Consider the following 23,517-nt stretch of genomic DNA (forward strand, 5'->3'; position numbering starts at 1 on the left):
ATGAAGGGTGTGTGCAGTCTCTGTCTAGTGCCCCCTCCTATCTCATTGAGCGCAGTGCCGCACTGGTAGACTACAGTGCATGCGGAGAACATTGGGAAAATGTTGACTGCGGCTATTTTCCAGGTGATTTTTAAAAGCGTTGATACTGGCGCAGATGTGGGACTCTGGTGGCAGAGTAGTAAGTAATAAAAATATGGGTGCAGGGTGTGCGGTGTGAGCCCCCCTGGACCCAGGGCTCGTGTGCCCCACACACCCTGCACCCATTATAGAAACGCCTCTGATAGAGATCCTCTTATTGCCAGCCATGCATTCCACAGAGATGCTCTTATTGTCAGCCATACATTACAGAGATGTTCTTATTGCCATCCATGCATTGCACAGAGATGCTCTTATTGTCAGACATACATTGCACAGAGATATTCTTATTGTCAGACATACATTGCACAGCGATGCTCTTATTGTCAGACATACATTGCACAGAGATGCTCTTATTGTCAGACATACATTGCACAGATACTCTTATTGTCAGACATATATTGCACAGAGATGCTCTTATTGTCAGACATACATTGCACAGAGATATTCCCTTTGTCAGACATACATTGCACAGCGATGCTCTTATTGTCAGACATACATTGCACAGAGATGCTCTTAATGTCAGACATACATTGCACAGAGATGCTCTTATTATCAGACATACATTGCACAGATGCTCTTATTGTCAGACATACATTGCGCAGTTACTCTTATTGTCAGACATACATTGCACAGATATGCTCTTATTGTCAGACATACATTGCACAGATACTCTTATTGTCAGACATACATTGCACAGATACTCTTATTGTCAGACATACATTGCACAGATACTCTTATTGTCAGACATACATTGCACAGATACTCTTATTGTCAGACATACATTGCACAGATACTCTATTTGCCAGCCATACATTGCCTAGAGATCAAGGGTGTGTGCAGTCTCTGTCTAGGGCCCCCTCCTATCTCATTGAGCGCAGTGCCGCACTGGTAGACTACAGCGCATGCGGAGAACATTGGGAAAATGTTGACTGCGGCTATTTTCCAGGTGATTTTTAAAAGCGTTGATACTGGCGCAGATGTGGGACTCTGGTGGCAGAGTAGTAAGTAATAAAAATATGGGTGCAGGGTGTGCGGTGTGAGCCCCCCTTAACCCAGGGCTCATGTGCCCCACACACCCTGCACCCATTATAGAAACGCCCCTGATAGAGATCCTCTTATTGCCAGCCATGCATTCCACAGAGATGCTCTTATTGTCAGCCATACATTACAGAGATGTTCTTATTGCCATCCATGCATTGCACAGAGATGCTCTTATTGTCAGACATACATTGCACAGAGATATTCTTATTGTCAGACATACATTGCACAGCGATGCTCTTATTGTCAGACATACATTGCACAGAGATGCTCTTATTGTCAGACATACATTGCACAGATGCTCTTATTGTCAGACATACATTGTACAGATACTCTTATTGTCAGACATATATTGCACAGAGATGCTCTTATTGTCAGACATACATTGCACAGAGATATTCTTATTGTCAGACATACATTGCACAGCGATGCTCTTATTGTCAGACATACATTGCACAGAGATGCTCTTAATGTCAGACATACATTGCACAGAGATGCTCTTATTGTCAGACATACATTGCACAGATACTCTTATTGTCAGACATACATTGCACAGATACTCTTATTGTCAGACATACATTGCACTGATATGCTCTTATTGTCAGACATACATTGCACAGATGCTCTTATTGTCAGACATACATTGCACAGATACTCTTATTGTCAGACATACATTGCACAGAGATGCTCTTATTGTCAGACATACATTGCACAGATACTCTTATTGTCAGACATACATTGCACAGATACTCTTATTGTCAGACATACATTGCACAGATATGCTCTTATTGTCAGACATATATTGCACAGAGATGCTCTTATTGTCAGACATACATTGCACAGATACTCTTATTGTCAGACATACATTGCACAGATACTCTTATTGTCAGACATACATTGCACAGATATGCTCTTATTGTCAGACATATATTGCACAGAGATGCTCTTATTGTCAGACATACATTGCACAGATACTCTTATTGTCAGACATACATTGCACAGATACTCTAGTTGCCAGCCATACATTGCCTAGAGATCAAGGGTGTGTGCAGTCTCTGTCTAGGGCCCCCTCCTATCTCATTGAGCGCAGTGCCGCACTGGTAGACTACAGCGCATGCGGAGAACATTGGGAAAATGTTGACTGCGGCTATTTTCCAGGTGATTTTTAAAAGCATTGATACTGGCGCAGATGTGGGACTCTGGTGGCAGAGTAGTAAGTAATAAAAATATGGGTGCAGGGTGTGCGGTGTGAGCCCCCCTGGACCCAGGGCTCATGTGCCCCACACTCCCTGCACCCATTATAGAAACGCCCCTGATAGAGATCCTCTTATTGCCAGCCATGCATTCCACAGAGATGCTCTTATTGTCAGCCATACATTACAGAGATGTTCTTATTGCCATCCATGCATTGCACAGAGATGCTCTTATTGTCAGACATACATTGCACAGAGATATTCTTATTGTCAGACATACATTGCACAGCGATGCTCTTATTGTCAGACATACATTGCAGACAGATGCTCTTAATGTCAGACATACATTGCACAGAGATGCTCTTATTGTCAGACATACATTGCACAGATGCTCTTATTGTCAGACATACATTGCACAGATACTCTTATTGTCAGACATACATTGCACAGATATGCTCTTATTGTCAGACATATATTGCACAGAGATGCTCTTATTGTCAGACATACATTGCACAGATACTCTTATTGTCAGACATACATTGCACAGATACTCTTATTGTCAGACATACATTGCACAGATACTCTTATTGTCAGACATACCTTGCAGAGAGATGCTCTTATTGTCAGACATACATTGCACAGAGATGCTCTTATTGTCAGACATACATTGCACAGAGATGCTCTTAATGTCAGACATACATTGCACAGAGATGCTCTTATTGTCAGACATACATTGCACAGATGCTCTTATTGTCAGACATACATTGCACAGATACTCTAGTTGCCAGCCATACATTGCCTAGAGATCAAGGGTGTGTGCAGTCTCTGTCTAGGGCCCCCTCCTATCTCATTGAGCGCAGTGCCGCACTGGTAGACTACAGCGCATGATGAGAACATTGGGAAAATGTTGACTGCGGCTATTTTCCAGGTGATTTTTAAAAGCGTTGATACTGGCGCAGATGTGGGACTCTGGTGGCAGAGTATTAAGTAATAAAAATATGGGTGCAGGGTGTGCGTTGTGAGCCCCCCTGGACCCAGGGCTCGTGTGCCCCACACACCCTGCACCCATTATAGAAACGCCCCTGATAGAGATCCTCTTATTGCCAGCCATGCATTCCACAGAGATATTCTTATTGTCAGACATACATTGCACAGAGATGCTCTTATTGTCAGACATACATTGCACAGAGATGCTCTTATTGTCAGACATACATTGCACAGAGATATTCTTATTGTCAGACATACATTGCACAGCGATGCTCTTATTGTCAGACATACATTGCACAGAGATGCTCTTATTGTCAGACATACATTGCACAGATGCTCTTATTGTCAGACATACATTGCACAGATACTCTTATTGTCAGACATACCTTGCACAGAGATGCTCTTATTGTCAGACATATATTGCACAGAGATGCTCTTATTGTCAGACATACATTGCACAGAGATGCTCTTATTGTCAGACATACATTGCACAGAGATGCTCTTAATGTCAGACATACATTGCACAGAGATGCTCTTATTGTCAGACAAACATTGCACAGATGCTCTTATTGTCAGACATACATTGCACAGATACTCTTATTGTCAGACATACATTGCACAGATATGCTCTTATTGTCAGACATATATTGCACAGAGATGCTCTTATTGTCAGACATACATTGCACAGATACTCTTATTGTCAGACATACATTGCACAGATATGCTCTTATTGTCAGACATATATTGCACAGAGATGCTCTTATTGTCAGACATACATTGCACAGATACTCTTATTGTCAGACATACATTGCACAGATATGCTCTTATTGTCAGACATACATTGCACAGATACTCTTATTGTCAGACATACATTGCACAGATACTCTTATTGTCAGACATACATTGCACAGATACTCTTATTGTCAGACATACATTGCACAGATACTCTAGTTGCCAGCCATACATTGCCTAGAGATCAAGGGTGTGTGCAGTCTCTGTCTAGGGCCCCCTCCTATATCATTGAGCGCAGTGCCGCACTGGTAGACTACAGCGCATGCGGAGAACATTGGGAAAATGTTGACTGCGGCTATTTTCCAGGTGATTTTTAAAAGCATTGATACTGGCGCAGATGTGGGACTCTGGTGGCAGAGTAGTAAGTAATAAAAATATGGGTGCAGGGTGTGCGGTGTGAGCCCCCCTGGACCCAGGGCTCGTGTGCCCCACACACCCTGCACCCATTATAGAAACGCCCCTGATAGAGATCCTCTTATTGCCAGCAATGCATTCCACAGAGATGCTCTTATTGTCAGCCATACATTACAGAGATGTTCTTATTGCCATCCATGCATTGCACAGAGATGCTCTTATTGTCAGACATACATTGCACAGAGATATTCTTATTGTCAGACATACAATGCACAGCGATGCTCTTATTGTCAGACATACATTGCACAGAGATGCTCTTATTGTCAGACATACATTGCACAGATGCTCTTATTGTCAGACATACATTGCACAGATACTCTTATTGTCAGACATACCTTGCACAGAGATGCTCTTATTGTCAGACATATATTGCACAGAGATGCTCTTATTGTCAGACATACATTGCACAGAGATATTCTTATTATCAGATATACATTGCAGAGAGATGCTCTTATTGTCAGACATACATTGCACAGAGATGCTCTTATTGTCAGACATACATTGCACAGAGATGCTCTTAATGTCAGACATACATTGCACAGAGATGCTCTTATTGTCAGACATACATTGCACAGATGCTCTTATTGTCAGACATACATTGCACAGAGATGTTCTTAATGTCAGACATACATTGCACAGAGATGCTCTTATTGTCAGACATACATTGCACAGATACTCTTCTTGTCAGACATACATTGCACAGATATGCTCTTATTGTCAGACATATATTGCACAGAGATGCTCTTATTGTCAGACATACATTGCACAGATATGCTCTTATTGTCAGACATACATTGCACAGATACTCTTATTGTCAGACATACTTTGCAGAGATGCTCTTATTGTCAGACATACATTGCACAGATACTCTTATTGTCAGACATATATTGCACAGAGATGCTCTTATTGTCAGACATACATTGCACAGAGATATTCTTATTGTCAGATATACATTGCAGAGAGATGCTCTTATTGTCAGACATACATTGCACAGAGATGCTCTTATTGTCAGACATACATTGCACAGAGATGCTCTTAATGTCAGACATACATTGCACAGAGATGCTCTTATTGTCAGACATACATTGCACAGATGCTCTTATTGTCAGACATACATTGCACAGATACTCTTATTGTCAGACATACATTGCACAGATATGCTCTTATTGTCAGACATATATTGCACAGAGATGCTCTTATTGTCAGACATACATTGCACAGATACTCTTATTGTCAGACATACATTGCACAGAGATGCTCTTATTGTCAGACATATATTGCACAGAGATGCTCTTATTGTCAGACATACATTGCACAGATACTCTTATTGTCAGACATACATTGCACAGATATGCTCTTATTGTCAGACATACATTGCACAGATACTCTTATTGTCAGACATACATTGCACAGATACTCTTATTGTCAGACATACATTGCACAGATACTCTTATTGTCAGACATACATTGCACAGATACTCTAGTTGCCAGGCATACATTGCCTAGAGATCAAGGGTGTGTGCAGTCTCTGTCTAGGGCCCCCTCCTATATCATTGAGCGCAGTGCCGCACTGGTAGACTACAGCGCATGTGGAGAACATTGGGAAAATGTTGACTGCGGCTATTTTCCAGGTGATTTTTAAAAGCGTTGATACTGGCGCAGATGTGGGACTTTGGTGGCAGAGTAGTAAACAATAAAAATATGGGTGCAGGGTGTGCGGTGTGAGCCCCCCTGGACCCAGGGCTCGTGTGCCCCACACACCCTGCACCCATTATAGAAACGCCCCTGATAGAGATCCTCTTATTGCCAGCAATGCATTCCACAGAGATGCTCTTATTGTCAGCCATACATTACAGAGATGTTCTTATTGCCATCCATGCATTGCACAGAGATGCTCTTATTGTCAGACATACATTGCACAGAGATATTCTTATTGTCAGACATACATTGCACAGCGATGCTCTTATTGTCAGACATACATTGCACAGAGATGCTCTTATTGTCAGACATACATTGCACAGAGATGCTCTTAATGTCAGACATACATTGCACAGAGATGCTCTTATTGTCAGACATACATTGCACAGATGCTCTTATTGTCAGACATACATTGCACAGATACTCTTATTGTCAGACATACCTTGCACAGAGATGCTCTTATTGTCAGACATATATTGCACAGAGATGCTCTTATTGTCAGATATACATTGCAGAGAGATGCTCTTATTTTCAGACATACATTGCACAGAGATGCTCTTATTGTCAGACATACATTGCACAGAGATGCTCTTAATGTCAGACATACATTGCACAGAGATGCTCTTATTGTCAGACATACATTGCACAGATGCTCTTATTGTCAGACATACATTGCACAGAGATGCTCTTAATGTCAGACATACATTGCACAGAGATGCTCTTATTGTCAGACATACATTGCACAGATACTCTTATTGTCAGACATACATTGCACAGATATGCTCTTATTCTCAGACATATATTGCACAGAGATGCTCTTATTGTCAGACATACATTGCACAGATATGCTCTTATTGTCAGACATACATTGCACATATACTCTTATTGTCAGACATACATTGCAGAGATGCTTTTTTTGTGAGACATACATTGCACAGATACTCTTATTGTTAGACATACATTGCACAGATACTCTTATTGTCAGACTTACATTGCACAGATACTCTAGTTACCAGCCATACATTGCCTAGAGATCAAGGGTGTGTGCAGTCTCTGTCTAGGGCCCCCTCCTATCTCATTGAGCGCATTGCCGCACTGGTAGACTACAGCGCATGCGGAGAACATTGGGAAAATGTTGACTGCGGCTATTTTCCAGGTGATTTTTAAAAGCGTTGATACTGGCGCAGATGTGGGACTCTGGTGGCAGAGTAGTAAGTAATAAAAATATGGGTGCAGGGTGTGCGGTGTGAGCCCCCCTGGACCCAGGGCTCGTGTGCCCCACACACCCTGCACCCATTATAGAAACGCCCCTGATAGAGATCCTCTTATTGCCAGCCATGCATTCCACAGAGATATTCTTATTGTCAGACATACATTGCACAGAGATGCTCTTATTGTCAGACATACATAGCACAGAGATGCTCTTATTGTCAGACATACATTGCACAGAGATATTCTTATTGTCAGACATACATTGCACAGCGATGCTCTTATTGTCAGACATACATTGCACAGAGATGCTCTTATTGTCAGACATACATTGCACAGATGCTCTTATTGTCAGACATACCTTGCACAGAGATGCTCTTATTGTCAGACATATATTGCACAGAGATGCTCTTATTGTCAGACATACATTGCACAGAGATATTCTTATTGTCAGATATACATTGCAGAGAGATGCTCTTATTGTCAGACATACATTGCACAGAGATGCTCTTAATGTCAGACATACATTGCACAGAGATGCTCTTATTGTCAGACATACATTGCACAGATGCTCTTATTGTCAGACATACATTGCACAGATGCTCTTATTGTCAGACATACATTGCACAGATATGCTCTTATTGTCAGACATATATTGCAGAGAGATGCTCTTATTGTCAGACATACATTGCACAGATACTCTTATTGTCAGACATACATTGCACAGATATGCTCTTATTGTCAGACATATATTGCACAGAGATGCTCTTATTGTCAGACATACATTGCACAGATACTCTTATTGTCAGACATACATTGCACAGATACTCTTATTGTCAGACATACATTGCACAGATACTCTAGTTGCCAGCCATACATTGCCTAGAGATGAAGGGTGTGTGCAGTCTCTGTCTAGTGCCCCCTCCTATCTCATTGAGTGCAGTGCCGCACTGGTAGACTATAGTGCATGCGGAGAACATTGGGAAAATGTTGACTGCGGCTATTTTCCCCGTGATTTTTAAAAGCGTTGATACTGGCGCAGATGTGGGACTCTGGTGGCAGAGTAGTAAGTAATAAAAATATGGGTGCAGGGTGTGCGGTGTGAGCCCCCCTGGACCCAGGGCTCGTGTGCCCCACACACCCTGCACCCATTATAGAAACGCCTCTGATAGAGATCCTCTTATTGCCAGCCATGCATTCCACAGAGATGCTCTTATTGTCAGCCATACATTACAGAGATGTTCTTATTGCCATCCATGCATTGCACAGAGATGCTCTTATTGTCAGACATACATTGCACAGAGATATTCTTATTGTCAGACATACATTGCACAGCGATGCTCTTATTGTCAGACATACATTGCACAGAGATGCTCTTATTGTCAGACATACATTGCACAGATACTCTTATTGTCAGACATATATTGCACAGAGATGCTCTTATTGTCAGACATACATTGCACAGAGATATTCTTATTGTCAGACATACATTGCACAGCGATGCTCTTATTGTCAGACATACATTGCACAGAGATGCTCTTAATGTCAGACATACATTGCACAGAGATGCTATTATTGTCAGACATACATTGCACAGATGCTCTTATTGTCAGACATACATTGCACAGATACTCTTATTGTCAGACATACATTGCACAGATATGCTCTTATTGTCAGACATACATTGCACAGATACTCTTATTGTCAGACATACATTGCACAGATACTCTTATTGTCAGACATACATTGCACAGATACTCTTATTGTCAGACATACATTGCACAGATACTCTATTTGCCAGCCATACATTGCCTAGAGATCAAGGGTGTGTGCAGTCTCTGTCTAGGGCCCCCTCCTATCTCATTGAGCGCAGTGCCGCACTGGTAGACTACAGCGCATGCGGAGAACATTGGGAAAATGTTGACTGCGGCTATTTTCCAGGTGATTTTTAAAAGCGTTGATACTGGCGCAGATGTGGGACTCTGGTGGCAGAGTAGTAAGTAATAAAAATATGGGTGCAGGGTGTGCGGTGTGAGCCCCCCTGGACCCAGGGCTCATGTGCCCCACACACCCTGCACCCATTATAGAAACGCCCCTGATAGAGATCCTCTTATTGCCAGCCATGCATTCCACAGAGATGCTCTTATTGTCAGCCATACATAACAGAGATGTTCTTATTGCCATCCATGCATTGCACAGAGATGCTCTTATTGTCAGACATACATTGCACAGAGATATTCTTATTGTCAGACATACATTGCACAGCGATGCTCTTATTGTCAGACATACATTGCACAGAGATGCTCTTATTGTCAGACATACATTGCACAGATGCTCTTATTGTCAGACATACATTGTACAGATACTCTTATTGTCAGACATATATTGCACAGAGATGCTCTTATTGTCAGACATACATTGCACAGAGATATTCTTATTGTCAGACATACATTGCACAGCGATGCTCTTATTGTCAGACATACATTGCACAGAGATTCTCTTAATGTCAGACATACATTGCACAGAGATGCTCTTATTGTCAGACATACATTGCACAGATACTCTTATTGTCAGACATACATTGCACAGATATGCTCTTATTGTCAGACATACATTGCACAGATACTCTTATTGTCAGACATACATTGCACAGATACTCTTATTGTCAGACATACATTGCACAGATACTCTTATTGTCAGACATACATTGCACAGATACTCTAGTTGCCAGCCATACATTGCCTAGAGATCAAGGGTGTGTGCAGTCTCTGTCTAGGGCCCCCTCCTATCTCATTGAGCGCAGTGCCGCACTGGTAGACTACAGCGCATGCGGAGAACATTGGGAAAATGTTGACTGCGGCTATTATCCAGGTGATTTTTAAAAGCGTTGATACTGGCGCAGATGTGGGACTCTGGTGGCAGAGTAGTAAGTAATAAAAATATGGGTGCAGGGTGTGCGGTGTGAGCCCCCCTGGACCCAGGGCTCGTGTGCCCCACACACCCTGCACCCATTATAGAAACGCCCCTGATAGAGATCCTCTTATTGCCAGCCATGCATTCCACAGAGATGCTCTTATTGTCAGCCATACATTACAGAGATGTTCTTATTGCCATCCATGCATTGCACAGAGATGCTTTTATTGTCAGACATACATTGCACAGAGATATTCTTATTGTCAGACATACATTGCACAGCGATGCTCTTATTGTCAGACATACATTGCACAGAGATGCTCTTATTGTCAGACATACATTGCACAGATGCTCTTATTGTCAGACATACATTGCACAGATACTCTTATTGTCAGAAATATATTGCGCAGAGATGCTCTTATTGTCAGACATACATTGCACAGAGATATTCTTATTGTCAGACATACATTGCACAGCGATGCTCTTATTGTCAGACATACATTGCACAGAGATGCTCTTAATGTCAGACATACATTGCACAGAGATGCTCTTATTGTCAGACATACATTGCACAGATGCTCTTATTGTCAGACATACATTGCACAGATACTCTTATTGTCAGACATACATTGCACAGATATGCTCTTATTGTCAGACATACATTGCACAGATACTCTTATTGTCAGACATACATTGCACAGATACTCTTATTGTCAGACATACTTTGCACAGATACTATTATTGTCAGACATACATTGCACAGATACTCTAGTTGCAAGCCATACATTGCCTAGAGATCAAGGGTGTGTGCTGTCTCTGTCTAGGGCCCCCTCCTATCTCATTGAGCGCAGTGCCGCACTGGTAGACTACAGCGCATGCGGAGAACATTGGGAAAATGTTGACTGCGGCTATTTTCCAGGTGATTTTTAAAAGCGTTGATACTGGCGCAGATGTGGGACTCTGGTGGCAGAGTAGTAAGTAATAAAAATATGGGTGCAGGGTGTGCGGTGTGAGCCCCCCTGGACCCAGGGCTCGTGTGCCCCACACACCCTGCACCCATTATAGAAACGCCCCTGATAGAGATCCTCTTATTGCCAGCCATGCATTCCACAGAGATGCTCTTATTGTCAGACATACATTCCACAGAGATGCTCTTATTGTCAGACATACATTCCACAGAGATGCTCTTATTGTCAGACATACATTGCACAGAGATGCTCTTATTGTCAGACATACATTCCACAGAGATGCTCTTATTGTCAGACATACATTGCACAGAGATGCTCTTATTGTCAGACATACTTTGCACAGAGATGCTCTTATTGTCAGACATACATTGCACAGAGATGCTCTTATTGTCAGACATACATTGCACAGAGATGCTCTTATTGTCAGACATACATTCCACAGAGATGCTCTTATTGTCAGACATACATTGCACAGAGATGCTCTTATTGTCAGACATACATTCCACAGAGATGCTCTTATTGTCAGACATACATTGCACAGAGATATTCTTATTGTCAGACATACATTGCACAGAGATGCTCTTATTGTCAGACATACATTGCACAGAGATGCTCTTATTGTCAGACATACATTGCACAGATACTCTTATTGTCAGACATACATTGCACAGAGATGCTCTTATTGTCAGACATACATTGCACAGAGATGCTCTTATTGTCAGACATACATTCCACAGAGATGCTCTTATTGTCAGACATACATTGCACAGAGATGCTCTTATTGTCAGACATACATTCCACAGAGATGTTCTTATTGTCAGACATATATTCCACAGAGATGTTCTTATTGTCAGACATACATTGCACAGAGATGCTCTTATTGTCAGACATACATTCCACAGAGATGCTCTTATTGTCAGACATACATTGCACAGAGATGCTCTTATTGTCAGACATACATTGCACAGATACTCTTATTGTCAGACATACATTGCACAGAGATGCTCTTATTGTCAGACATACATTGCACGGAGAAGCTCTTATTGTCAGACATACTTTGCACAGAGATGCTCTTATTGTCAGACATACATTGCACAGATACTCTTATTGTCAGACATACATTGCACAGAGATGCTCTTATTGTCAAACATACATTGCACAGAGATGCTCTTATTGTCAGACATACATTCCACAGAGATGCTCTTATTGTCAGACATACATTCCACAGAGATGTTCTTATTGTCAGACATACATTGCACAGAGATGCTCTTATTGTCAGACATACATTCCACAGAGATGCTCTTATTGTCAGACATACATTGCACAGAGATGTTCTTAATGTCAGACATACATTGCACAGAGATGCTCTTATTGTCAGACATACATTGCACAGATGCTCTTATTGTCAGACATACATTGCACAGATACTCTTATTGTCAGACATACATTGCACAGATATGCTCTTATTGTCAGACATACATTGCACAGATACTCTTATTGTCAGACATACATTGCACAGATACTCTTATTGTCAGACATACATTGCACAGATACTCTTATTGTCAGACATACATTGCACAGATACTCTAGTTGCCAGCCATACATTGCCTAGAGATCAAGGGTGTGTGCAGTCTCTGTCTAGGGCCCCCTCCTATCTCATTGAGCGCAGTGCCGCACTGGTAGACTACAGCGCATGCGGAGAACATTGGGAAAATGTTGACTGCGGCTATTTTCCAGGTGATTTTTAAAAGCGTTGATACTGGCACAGATGTGGGACTCTGGTGGCAGAGTAGTAAGTAATAAAAATATGGGTGCAGGGTGTGCAGTGTGAGCCCCCCTGGACCCAGGGCTCGTGTGCCCCACACACCCTGCACCCATTATAGAAACGCCCCTGATAGAGATCCTCTTATTGCCAGCCATGCATTCCACAGAGATGCTCTTATTGTCAGACATACATTCCACAGAGATGCTCTTATTGTCAGACATACATTCCACAGAGATGCTCTTATTGTCAGACATACATTGCACAGAGATGCTCTTATTGTCAGACATACATTGCACAGAGATGCTCTTATTGTCAGACATACATTGCACAGATACTCTTATTGTCAGACATACATTCCACAGAGATGCTCTCATTGTCAGACATACATTGCACAGAGATATTCTTATTGTCAGACATACATTGCACAGAGATGCTCTTATTGTCAGACATACATTGCACAGAGATGCTCTTATTGTCAGACATACATTACACAGAGATGCTCTTATTGTCAGACAAACATTGCACAGAGATGCTCTTATTGTCAGACATACATTCCACAGAGATGCTCTTATTGTCAGACATACATTGCACAGAGATGCTCTTATTGTCAGACATACATTCCACAGAGATGCTCTTATTGTCAGACATACATTGCACAGAGATATTCTTATTGTCAGACATACATTGCACAGAGATGCTCTTATTGTCAGACATACATTGCACAGAGATGCTCTTATTGTCAGACATACATTGCACAGATACTCTTATTGTCAGACATACATTGCACAGAGATGCTCTTATTGTCAGACATACATTGCACAGAGATGCTCTTATTGTCAGACATACATTCCACAGAGATGCTCTTATTGTCAGACATACATTCCACAGAGATGTTCTTATTGTCAGACATACATTGCACAGAGATGCTCTTATTGTCAGACATACATTCCACAGAGATGCTCTTATTGTCAGACATACATTGCACAGAGATGCTCTTATTGTCAGACATACATTGCACAGAGATGCTCTTATTGTCAGACATACATTGCACAGAGATGCTCTTATTGTCAGACATACATTGCACGGAGATGCTCTTATTGTCAGACATACATTGCACGGAGATGCTCTTATTGTCAGACATACATTGCACGGAGATGCTCTTATTGTCAGACATACATTGCACAGATACTCTTATTGTCAGACATACATTGCACAGAGATGCTCTTATTGTCAGACATACATTGCACAGAGATGCTCTTATTGTCAGACATACATTCCACAGAGATGCTCTTATTGTCAGACATACATTGCACAGAGATGCTCTTATTGTCAGACATACATTCCACAGAGATGCTCTTATTGTCAGACATACATTGCACAGAGATGCTCTTATTGTCAGACATACATTGCACAGATACTCTTATTGTCAGACATACATTGCACAGAGATGCTCTTATTGTCAGACATACATTGCACAGAGATGCTCTTATTGTCAGACATACATTGCACAGATACTCTTATTGTCAGACATACATTGCACAGAGATGCTCTTATTGTCAGACATACATTGCACAGATGCTCTTATTGTCAGACATGCATTGCACAGAGATGCTCTTATTGTCAGACATACATTGTACAGATGCTCTTATTGTCAGACATACATTGCACAGAGATGCTCTTATTGTCAAACATACATTGCACAGATGCTCTTATTGTCAGACATACATTGCACAAATGCTCTTATTGTCAGACATACATTGCACAGACGCTCTTATTGTCAGACATACATTGCACAGAGATGCTCTTATTGTCAGACATACATTGCACAGAGATGCTCTTATTGTCAGACATACATTGCACAGATGCTCTTATTGTCAGACATACATTGCACAGAGATGCTCTTATTGTCAGACATACATTGCACAGATGCTCTTATTGTCAGACATACATTGCACAGATGCTCTTATTGTCAGACATACATTGCAGAGAGATGCTCTTATTGTCAGACATACATTGCACAGATGCTCTTATTGTCAGACATACATTGCACAGATGCTCTTATTGTCAGACATACATTGCACAGACGCTCTTATTGTCAGACATACATTGCACAGAGATGCTCTTATTGTCAGACATACATTGCACAGATGCTCTTATTGTCAGACATACATTGCACAGAGATGCTCTTAATGTCAGACATACATTGCACAGATGCTCTTATTGTCAGACATACATTGCACAGATGCTCTTATTGTCAGACATACATTGCACAGAGATGCTCTTATTGTCAGACATACATTGCACAGAGATGCTCTTATTGTCAGACATACATTGCACAGATGCTCTTATTGTCAGACATACATTGCACAGTGATGCTCTTATTGTCAGACATACATTGCACAGATGCTCTTATTGTCAGACATACATTGCACAGAGATGCTCTTATTGTCAGACATACATTGCACAGACGCTCTTATTGTCAGACATACATTGCACAGACACTCTTATTGTCAGACATACATTGCACAGAGATGCTCTTATTGTCAGACATACATTGCACAGAGATGCTCTTATTGTCAGACATACATTGCACAGAGATGCTCTTATTGTCAGACATACATTGCACAGATGCTCTTATTGTCAGACATACATTGCACAGAGATGCTCTTATTGTCAGACATACATTGCACAGATGCTCTTATTGTCAGACATACATTGCACAGAGATGCTCTTATTGTAAGACATACATTGCACAGATGCTCTTATTGTCAGACATACATTGCACAGATGCTCTTATTGTCAGACATACATTGCACAGAGATGCTCTTATTGTCAGACATACATTGCACAGAGATACTCTTATTGTCAGACATACATTGCACAGATGCTCTTATTGTCAGACATACATTGCACAGAGATGCTCTTATTGTCAGACATACATTGCACAGATGCTCTTATTGTCAGACATACATTGCACAGAGATGCTCTTATTGTCAGACATACATTGCACAGATGCTCTTATTGTCAGACATACATTGCACAGATGCTCTTATTGTCAGACATACATTGCACAGAGATGCTCTTATTGTCAGACATACATTGCACAGAGATTCTTATTGTCAGACATACATTGCACAGAGATGCTCTTATTGTCAGACATACATTGCACAGATGCTCTTATTGTCAGACATACATTGCACAGAGATGCTCTTATTGTCAGACATACATTGCACAGAGATACTCTTATTGTCAGACATACATTGCACAGAGATGCTCTTATTGTCAGACATACATTGCACAGAGATGCTCTTATTGTCAGACATACATTGCACAGATGCTCTTATTGTCAGACATACATTGCACAGAGATGCTCTTATTGTCAGACATACATTGCACAGAGATGCTCTTATTGTCAGACATACATTGCACAGATGCTCTTATTGTCAGACATACATTGCACAGATGCTCTTATTGTCAGACATACATTGCACAGAGATGCTCTTATTGTCAGACATACATTGCACAGATGCTCTTATTGTCATACATACATTGCACAGAGATGCTCTTATTGTAAGACATACATTGCACAGATGCTCTTATTGTCAGACATACATTGCACAGATGCTCTTATTGTCAGACATACATTGCACAGAGATGCTCTTATTGTCAGACATACATTGCACAGAGATACTCTTATTGTCAGACATACATTGCACAGATGCTCTTATTGTCAGACATACATTGCACAGAGATGCTCTTATTGTCAGACATACATTGCACAGATGCTCTTATTGTCAGACATACATTGCACAGAGATGCTCTTATTGTCAGACATACATTGCACAGATGCTCTTATTGTCAGACATACATTGCACAGATGCTCTTATTGTCAGACATACATTGCACAGAGATGCTCTTATTGTCAGACATACATTGCACAGAGATTCTTATTGTCAGACATACATTGCACAGAGATGCTCTTATTGTCAGACATACATTGCACAGATGCTCTTATTGTCAGACATACATTGCACAGAGATGCTCTTATTGTCAGACATACATTGCACAGAGATACTCTTATTGTCAGACATACATTGCACAGAGATGCTCTTATTGTCAGACATACATTCCACAGAGATGCTCTTATTGTCAGACATACATTGCACAGATGCTCTTATTGTCAGACATACATTGCACAGAGATGCTCTTATTGTCAGACATACATTGCACAGAGATGCTCTTATTGTCAGACATACATGCACATATACCACCATTGATGAATGCTGAATACTATAGTATTAGTTGTATACATTAGAAAGAAACACATGCAGCAATAGTGGAGAAAAATATTTTTGATCTAAACTTTTCAGAATGAATATAATAATAATTAAATATGACATGATTATAATAAGTATGATGCTCTTACTAGGTTGTAGGCTGAAATACACACTTTTCTTTCTAGTTTGTAGCAGCTTTGCTGGTGAAGATGTTATTTATCATATTTAAATCATAAAACTGATGTAGCTGTAACAGTAGCATTTTTTTCAGGTTGAAAGAAGCTGAAGAAGTTTATAAGCAAAAGAAGGAAAAGGCAACAATTGTTGTGAAGCCAAAACACGAGTCTGGAATTGTAAGTATAATACTTTCTCTGTATGACGTGTACTTGTCATAACACAGTCATTATCACAAATTGTTATTGATCAAGGGTAATGCCATTTATGCAATACATTTTCTTTGTTTATCCTAAGGCATAGTTGCCAACTTTTTATATGTCCTCTCCGGGAGAAGCCCGGAGAAGAGACACATTTGGTCACTTCGTGAAGGGGGAGAGCCGGACTCCTATGTCATTAGATCCCACCCAAACCACGTCAAACTGCTGTGAATCGTGGGACCGCAAGGAGGGGGTGGGGCTAAATATCACGGATTTGAGTCAGCCCCTCCCCTCCATACGGAGCCACAATTTTTGGTAATTATCTCCCCATCCTGCCCTCTTCACTAGGAAATGGGATGCAGGAGATTGGGACAGTCTTCCGGGGGTGCAAGGGGTTATCCAAAAATTCAGGAGCCTCCCACAACTTCTGGGAGAGTAGGTAAGTATGTGATAATGTAATTCAGTTGTCCCCTTGTTTCACAAGGCAGCACAAATATGAATAACAGGGTCACTTAAAACAGGAGCATAACAAGACATTTGTGGGGCCCATATGAACATTTTGAGTGGCCTACTACACTGTTCAAGGGTCAAAGATTACAGTAAATGCATGTGTGGTTTTTACGCAGGAGACAGGGCCCATCCAGTTATATGCTCCATATCAGCTGCAAACCCTGTAACTTATGGTAGTCTTGTCTTTGGCAATTTTATATGAAGACACTGCTGCTTTTTTACAAGTATGCATGCACAGTATTATTGTTACCTGGTCAAGCTATATGTTCCACACATCAGAAGCAGGCATATATACTACTATTGCCAACTGGAAGTCCTCTCCAGCTCTGAATATGGGCATGAATATATTATTGTTGTGCACAATTTACTGAACTCCATATTTACCTTATTTTGCAACAAACTAAGCATCTGCTCCAATATCTTTATAAAGTTACAAATAAAGTAGTATTCTGTATAATGGGTGATTTTATGTTCTGTGCAATAACATTTTAGGAAATCTGAATTTGATTAGCTATATTCTATGGATTTGTCAGAACCCAAATCTTGTTTAATAATCTAAAGATTCAGAAGATTTCGATATGAATCCAAGATTTTGTCTTGCAAATGCTATAGTGCCCAGCAGCTGAGGGGAACCATTAGGACACTGTGTAAAGTATTAAAAGCTCAATAATGCCAGGCGTTTGGACTGAAATTTTAGAGCTCCAACATTAAATGCTGCTCATTAGGTTAGGGAATGCCCCCTTAATTGCAAAGCTCCATTCAACAAGAGAAGAAGGGCAGCCCACACAATAAGGTAATTGAGGAGAGGGGAGAAGGTCTCTCCCTAGAAACCTTATGGGCCTGTTGAATTTGTCAATAAACCTTTTAATACATTCCTGCCTATAAACCTCTAAGATTCACCTGCCTAGAACCTCTAAGACAAAACCTGCCTGTACCATCTAAAACCACAAGATGTCGCTATTTTGATTATACCATTAATGAAATACTGAGACAGTTGAATAGCGGTCCAAAGCGCTAAAGATTATTATTCAGGTAAAAGTACAGATGTTACAACGCTATGATCTAATAATGAGCGCAAATAAATTGTACAAACATTAGGTCATAAGGTACAGTTAATAAACATGAAACGCTTATTAAAGATCAAAATACAATGAGCAATATGAGAGAGAGAGAGAGAGACAGACATCAAAATACAATGAGAGAGATATCTATGTCTGCTGAGAGCACATGTTCAAGATGGTTGGTGATGGTGTGTGTGTGTGTGTTTGTGTGTGAGGGGGGGAGTTGGGAATGCTTCCTGCCCTATTGTCCAAACCGCATGGTCTACAAACAAACTCCATTATGAAGCTACCTCATTGAAATGTCCCATAATGCCATAGTTAATTAAATATGCACGCTGGATATCATATGCCAACACATCAGGCAAACACTGCACCATTTAATATTCCAACATGTACAACACAAGCTGATTCCAATATACAACAATACCATCCTACAACAGACCTCATCCAGTAGTCACTAGACCGTGGGGAGGGGGAAGGGCCGAAGCACATGTTTTTCCTTTGTTTGCAAGCCTCATGATCCCTAGGCAAACTTCACCCTGCACCAAACTGCAACTCCGCAAATCATACATCCATCAATGACCACAACCACAACAAAGACAATATACCTATCTGACCCACACAACACCACAACTGGGCAGAATCACAATTTCCCTTGTTCACCCCACATGGAGGCAAGCCATCTCCAACAAACCGCAGACAACATACCCATCTGACCCACACAACACCACACGGCAACCACCCACGACCATTCAAAGCTGCCATCAATTCAACCTCCACGATACAACACTGACACCACCCTATGATCACATTCATGAGTATACAACACACACCAATCCCATCTCTCCCAAGCAGAGATACTGTTCAAGCACATGGGAAGGCCCCAACACAGAGCACACCAGAGGGTCTCAATCAACCAGCATCAATCATCCACAAATATCACGACAACTCCACAATCAATCCCTTTCCTGCATGCTGACAACAGACCACTGTACCCTACAGTGCAGATGAAAAGCACAGACCAGACAACACATCATCCACTGCATGCCAACACAGACCCATGAATATCCCCAGAAAGCCACAAACCACAAACCATGCCAAGCCAACAACAGACTAACACCAAAAATAGCCACAGACACCCAAATAGGCTAAATATTGCACAATTTATACTTAGCTATAACCCAGGGGAACTGAGATCCATTTTCCGTTGTCTTGTGAGAGAGGAAACCTCTCTCTCCTCCAAAGATCTGCCAGTGTGTGTGCCGGCTGCCGGCCTTTTTTGTCCTCAGAATGTGCATGCTATGGTTCCCACCCCCTTTTACCTGTGAGGTCATCAGAAAGGGAGTATCCTTTTGATTACCTGAAACTACTGTTAATTAGGTTCTACTCCCAGTTAGCTAGCTCTATTGATTAGATTGGAATAACCAGTCCTTTGGACAAAAATGTAAACAGGCCTACACCATGTTATTGTCTTTTGGTAAAGGTTAGAAATCTGTTACAGGGCATTTATTGGACAATTCCAAATGGATACAAAAGGTCTCCAACCTCCTTTTGTATCCCCCACATGCAAATCTAAGCTGCTATGACAAACAATATTTCAAACAGTTATTCTCTCTAACATTCATATTTCATAGCCGCATGTTCTGATCTTCATATTGATGTCACCGGAACGCTGTGGAAACAGAGTAGATCAGTACGGCTCCACACACAGTCCAATTGTCATTTACTAAGCCATAGTTACAGAAAACATTAATTTCTTTATATACTGACATTGCGTTTAAACTTTAAACCAAGTAATAATTATCCTTTTTTCATTACGGGACCATTGCTTTTAAATGTATGTATGCGGGGAAAACACCACTGCTTTGCTGTTGCTCAAATATAAGTCTGTGGTGATTTTAATGTGTTGGAAAGTTATTTTATGTATTCTGAACACTGTCGGTATATGTTTGGGGAAGATTGTTAAAAAGCTGTTCGTGCTACTTTTAGCAACTTTGCACTGTGGATTGTGTACTATGTATTTTTGACAAAATGGCGCTTGTGTAAGCTTTCTTTTCTAAAATGGAGTCTTGCTGCCATTCACAAGATGGCGTCGTGCAGGTTTTTCTGATTGCAAACAGATTCTGTCTTACCCAATTATCCGGTTTCGACAGGCCATTTGAAAATGCCATGAAACACTTACATTTATAACTACTCCCCAGGGTGCATCCCTAGTTTTTATCAAATTTGAATCTCATTTTCTCTGTACCTCTCTATTCTGTCTCTATATATTTCTCTATATCCTATGCTTTCATATCTAATGCTTATTTTATGTTTTTCTTTCTAGAAAGCAAAGCTGAGCCTGCTAACATGATTATAGCACAAAACACGCATCTGGAGTCATGCTGAATGTTGTGCCATTTATTTGTAAATATAAGGGGAAAAACACATTGGTGTAAGTGAGAATACAACTAAATGCAGAAAAATATATTTTTTTCAATGGATACATTGAAATGCAGTCTACCAAGTTGTGATAATGTATTGAGAAGGTTTATTTCCTTATACGCTACAATTCTCTGTACCAAGATTAATGTTAATGGCAAAACAATGTTATTTAATAAACTGTCTTCAATTCAAAAAGTGAAAAATGTCATATGTATTTCTATGAAATAAAGTCAGAACATTTCTAGTGTCTAGTCATCATTCCCTTTAACATTTTCTTTGTTTCTGTGACATCACAGTGATCATTTCATATCATGTTAAAAAAAACATACTGTTTTAATTTTCCAAAATTCAACAGTAAAACATTTTTCTACTTGTTTTGTTTGTAGATTATGAATTTAAATAATAAATTCCTATTAAATCAATGTCTCTGTCTGAATACTTTAATAGGTATTAGGTTAAAATAGCTAGTCAAATCTGACTTTTTTATAGCATCTCTTATGATGAATTTCATTATTGTACCATTCTTGTTTACTGATTCAGGGATATTTTATTTAACATATAAAGCCTAGCTATATTGTTTCAGAGGCAATCCCAAAACATTATAATGGTTGGCATTTGTAGATTATTTTATCTGTATTAGTTGAGTTCACTAGCACCTGCTTGGGCATCACTGTACATCTCGCCCATATACAATTCTCACACTTTATGGATTGAGTATTAAAGATAGATTCTGGGGGTGTGATTTGGACATCGGACTGGGAAGAAGTAGCTCCAGGCAGCTCTGTCCTGGGAGCAAAGATTTGCCCACTAAACCACCCTTAACCCCGGTGATCCTGCTTCACAATACCCTCTAGGATATCAAACTTTGAGCTGCCTGGAGCATTGGGCTGCTATACATCCCGGTTTTCCCAGGAACGTACCGGAATTGCACCCTGTGTCCCGGCGTCCCAAAGACATTATTCAGGATGCCCAATTCTCCTGGATTCACGGTGATGGAAGCTGGTCAGATGGCGGGCAGCAGTGGCAGGCAAGCAGGCGGTGGCAGCATTTTAAATTTATTGCAGGTCACGACTCGGCAGCTTGGACTGGGCTGCCGGGGAATGCCGGGGAATCAGGTGGGCCCCACTGTGTTGTGGCCATGCCCATTTCTGAACGGGAGCAGGGCTTAGTGGGACCCGCGAACGGGGGTGGGAGTACGCTGCATGGGTGGTGGATTTGGCCACCATGACTTTGCCTCACCCAAGGATTGTCCCCAGTGTATAATGCAGTGTCCTGGGGCCAGGCTGCTACAGTCTGCCTCCTGCTCTCCTCTCACCAGATTGAATCAAGGGCTGCGTTCAGTCTGGGTGCGGGGCCTGTGTGAGAGGAAGGGGCGGGGCTTGGCAGTTACTGGGCCCAGGGAGTGAGAGCTGACTGACTCCAAGCACAGCAGGATCTTTGATACCCCCGGCACAGGAGCATCATGTCTACAGCCAGGGCGGCTAGTGACGCTGAGGAGCTGCTCCAACAGGTGACTGTCATTCATGTTATATAGGGGACTGTGTGTCTGTTTATAGAGGCTGTGTTACTTTACAGGGGACTGTGTGTCTTTTCATAGGGACTGTGTTACTTTACAGGGGACTGTGTGTCTTTTCATAGGGACTGTGTTACTTTACAGGGTACTGTGTACCTGTACATAGGGGGTGTTACTTTACAGGGGACTGTGTCTGTACATAGGGGCTGTATTACCCTATAGGGGACTGTGTGTCTGTACATA

The 23,517-nt window shown here is 41.2% G+C and overlaps 1 protein-coding gene across 1 annotated transcript in view; it reads left to right on the forward strand.

Moving 5' to 3' along the window:
• Positions 1-22,064, forward strand: part of FMN2 (formin 2) — a 414,500-nt gene extending 392,436 nt beyond the window's left edge. Inside the window, exons 17-18 of the mRNA XM_088481581.1 lie at positions 17,664-17,745; positions 21,664-22,064. Coding sequence (XP_088337707.1) covers positions 17,664-17,745; positions 21,664-21,690 — 109 coding nt within the window. The 3' untranslated portion in view covers positions 21,691-22,064. The remainder of the gene's footprint in view (positions 1-17,663; positions 17,746-21,663) is intronic.
• The last annotated feature ends 1,453 nt before the right edge of the window (positions 22,065-23,517 follow it).

This window comes from Taudactylus pleione, unplaced genomic scaffold, assembly GCF_031769625.1.
Source record: "Taudactylus pleione unplaced genomic scaffold, aTauple2 ptg000275l, whole genome shotgun sequence".
NCBI classification, from domain to species: domain Eukaryota; kingdom Metazoa; phylum Chordata; class Amphibia; order Anura; family Myobatrachidae; genus Taudactylus; species Taudactylus pleione.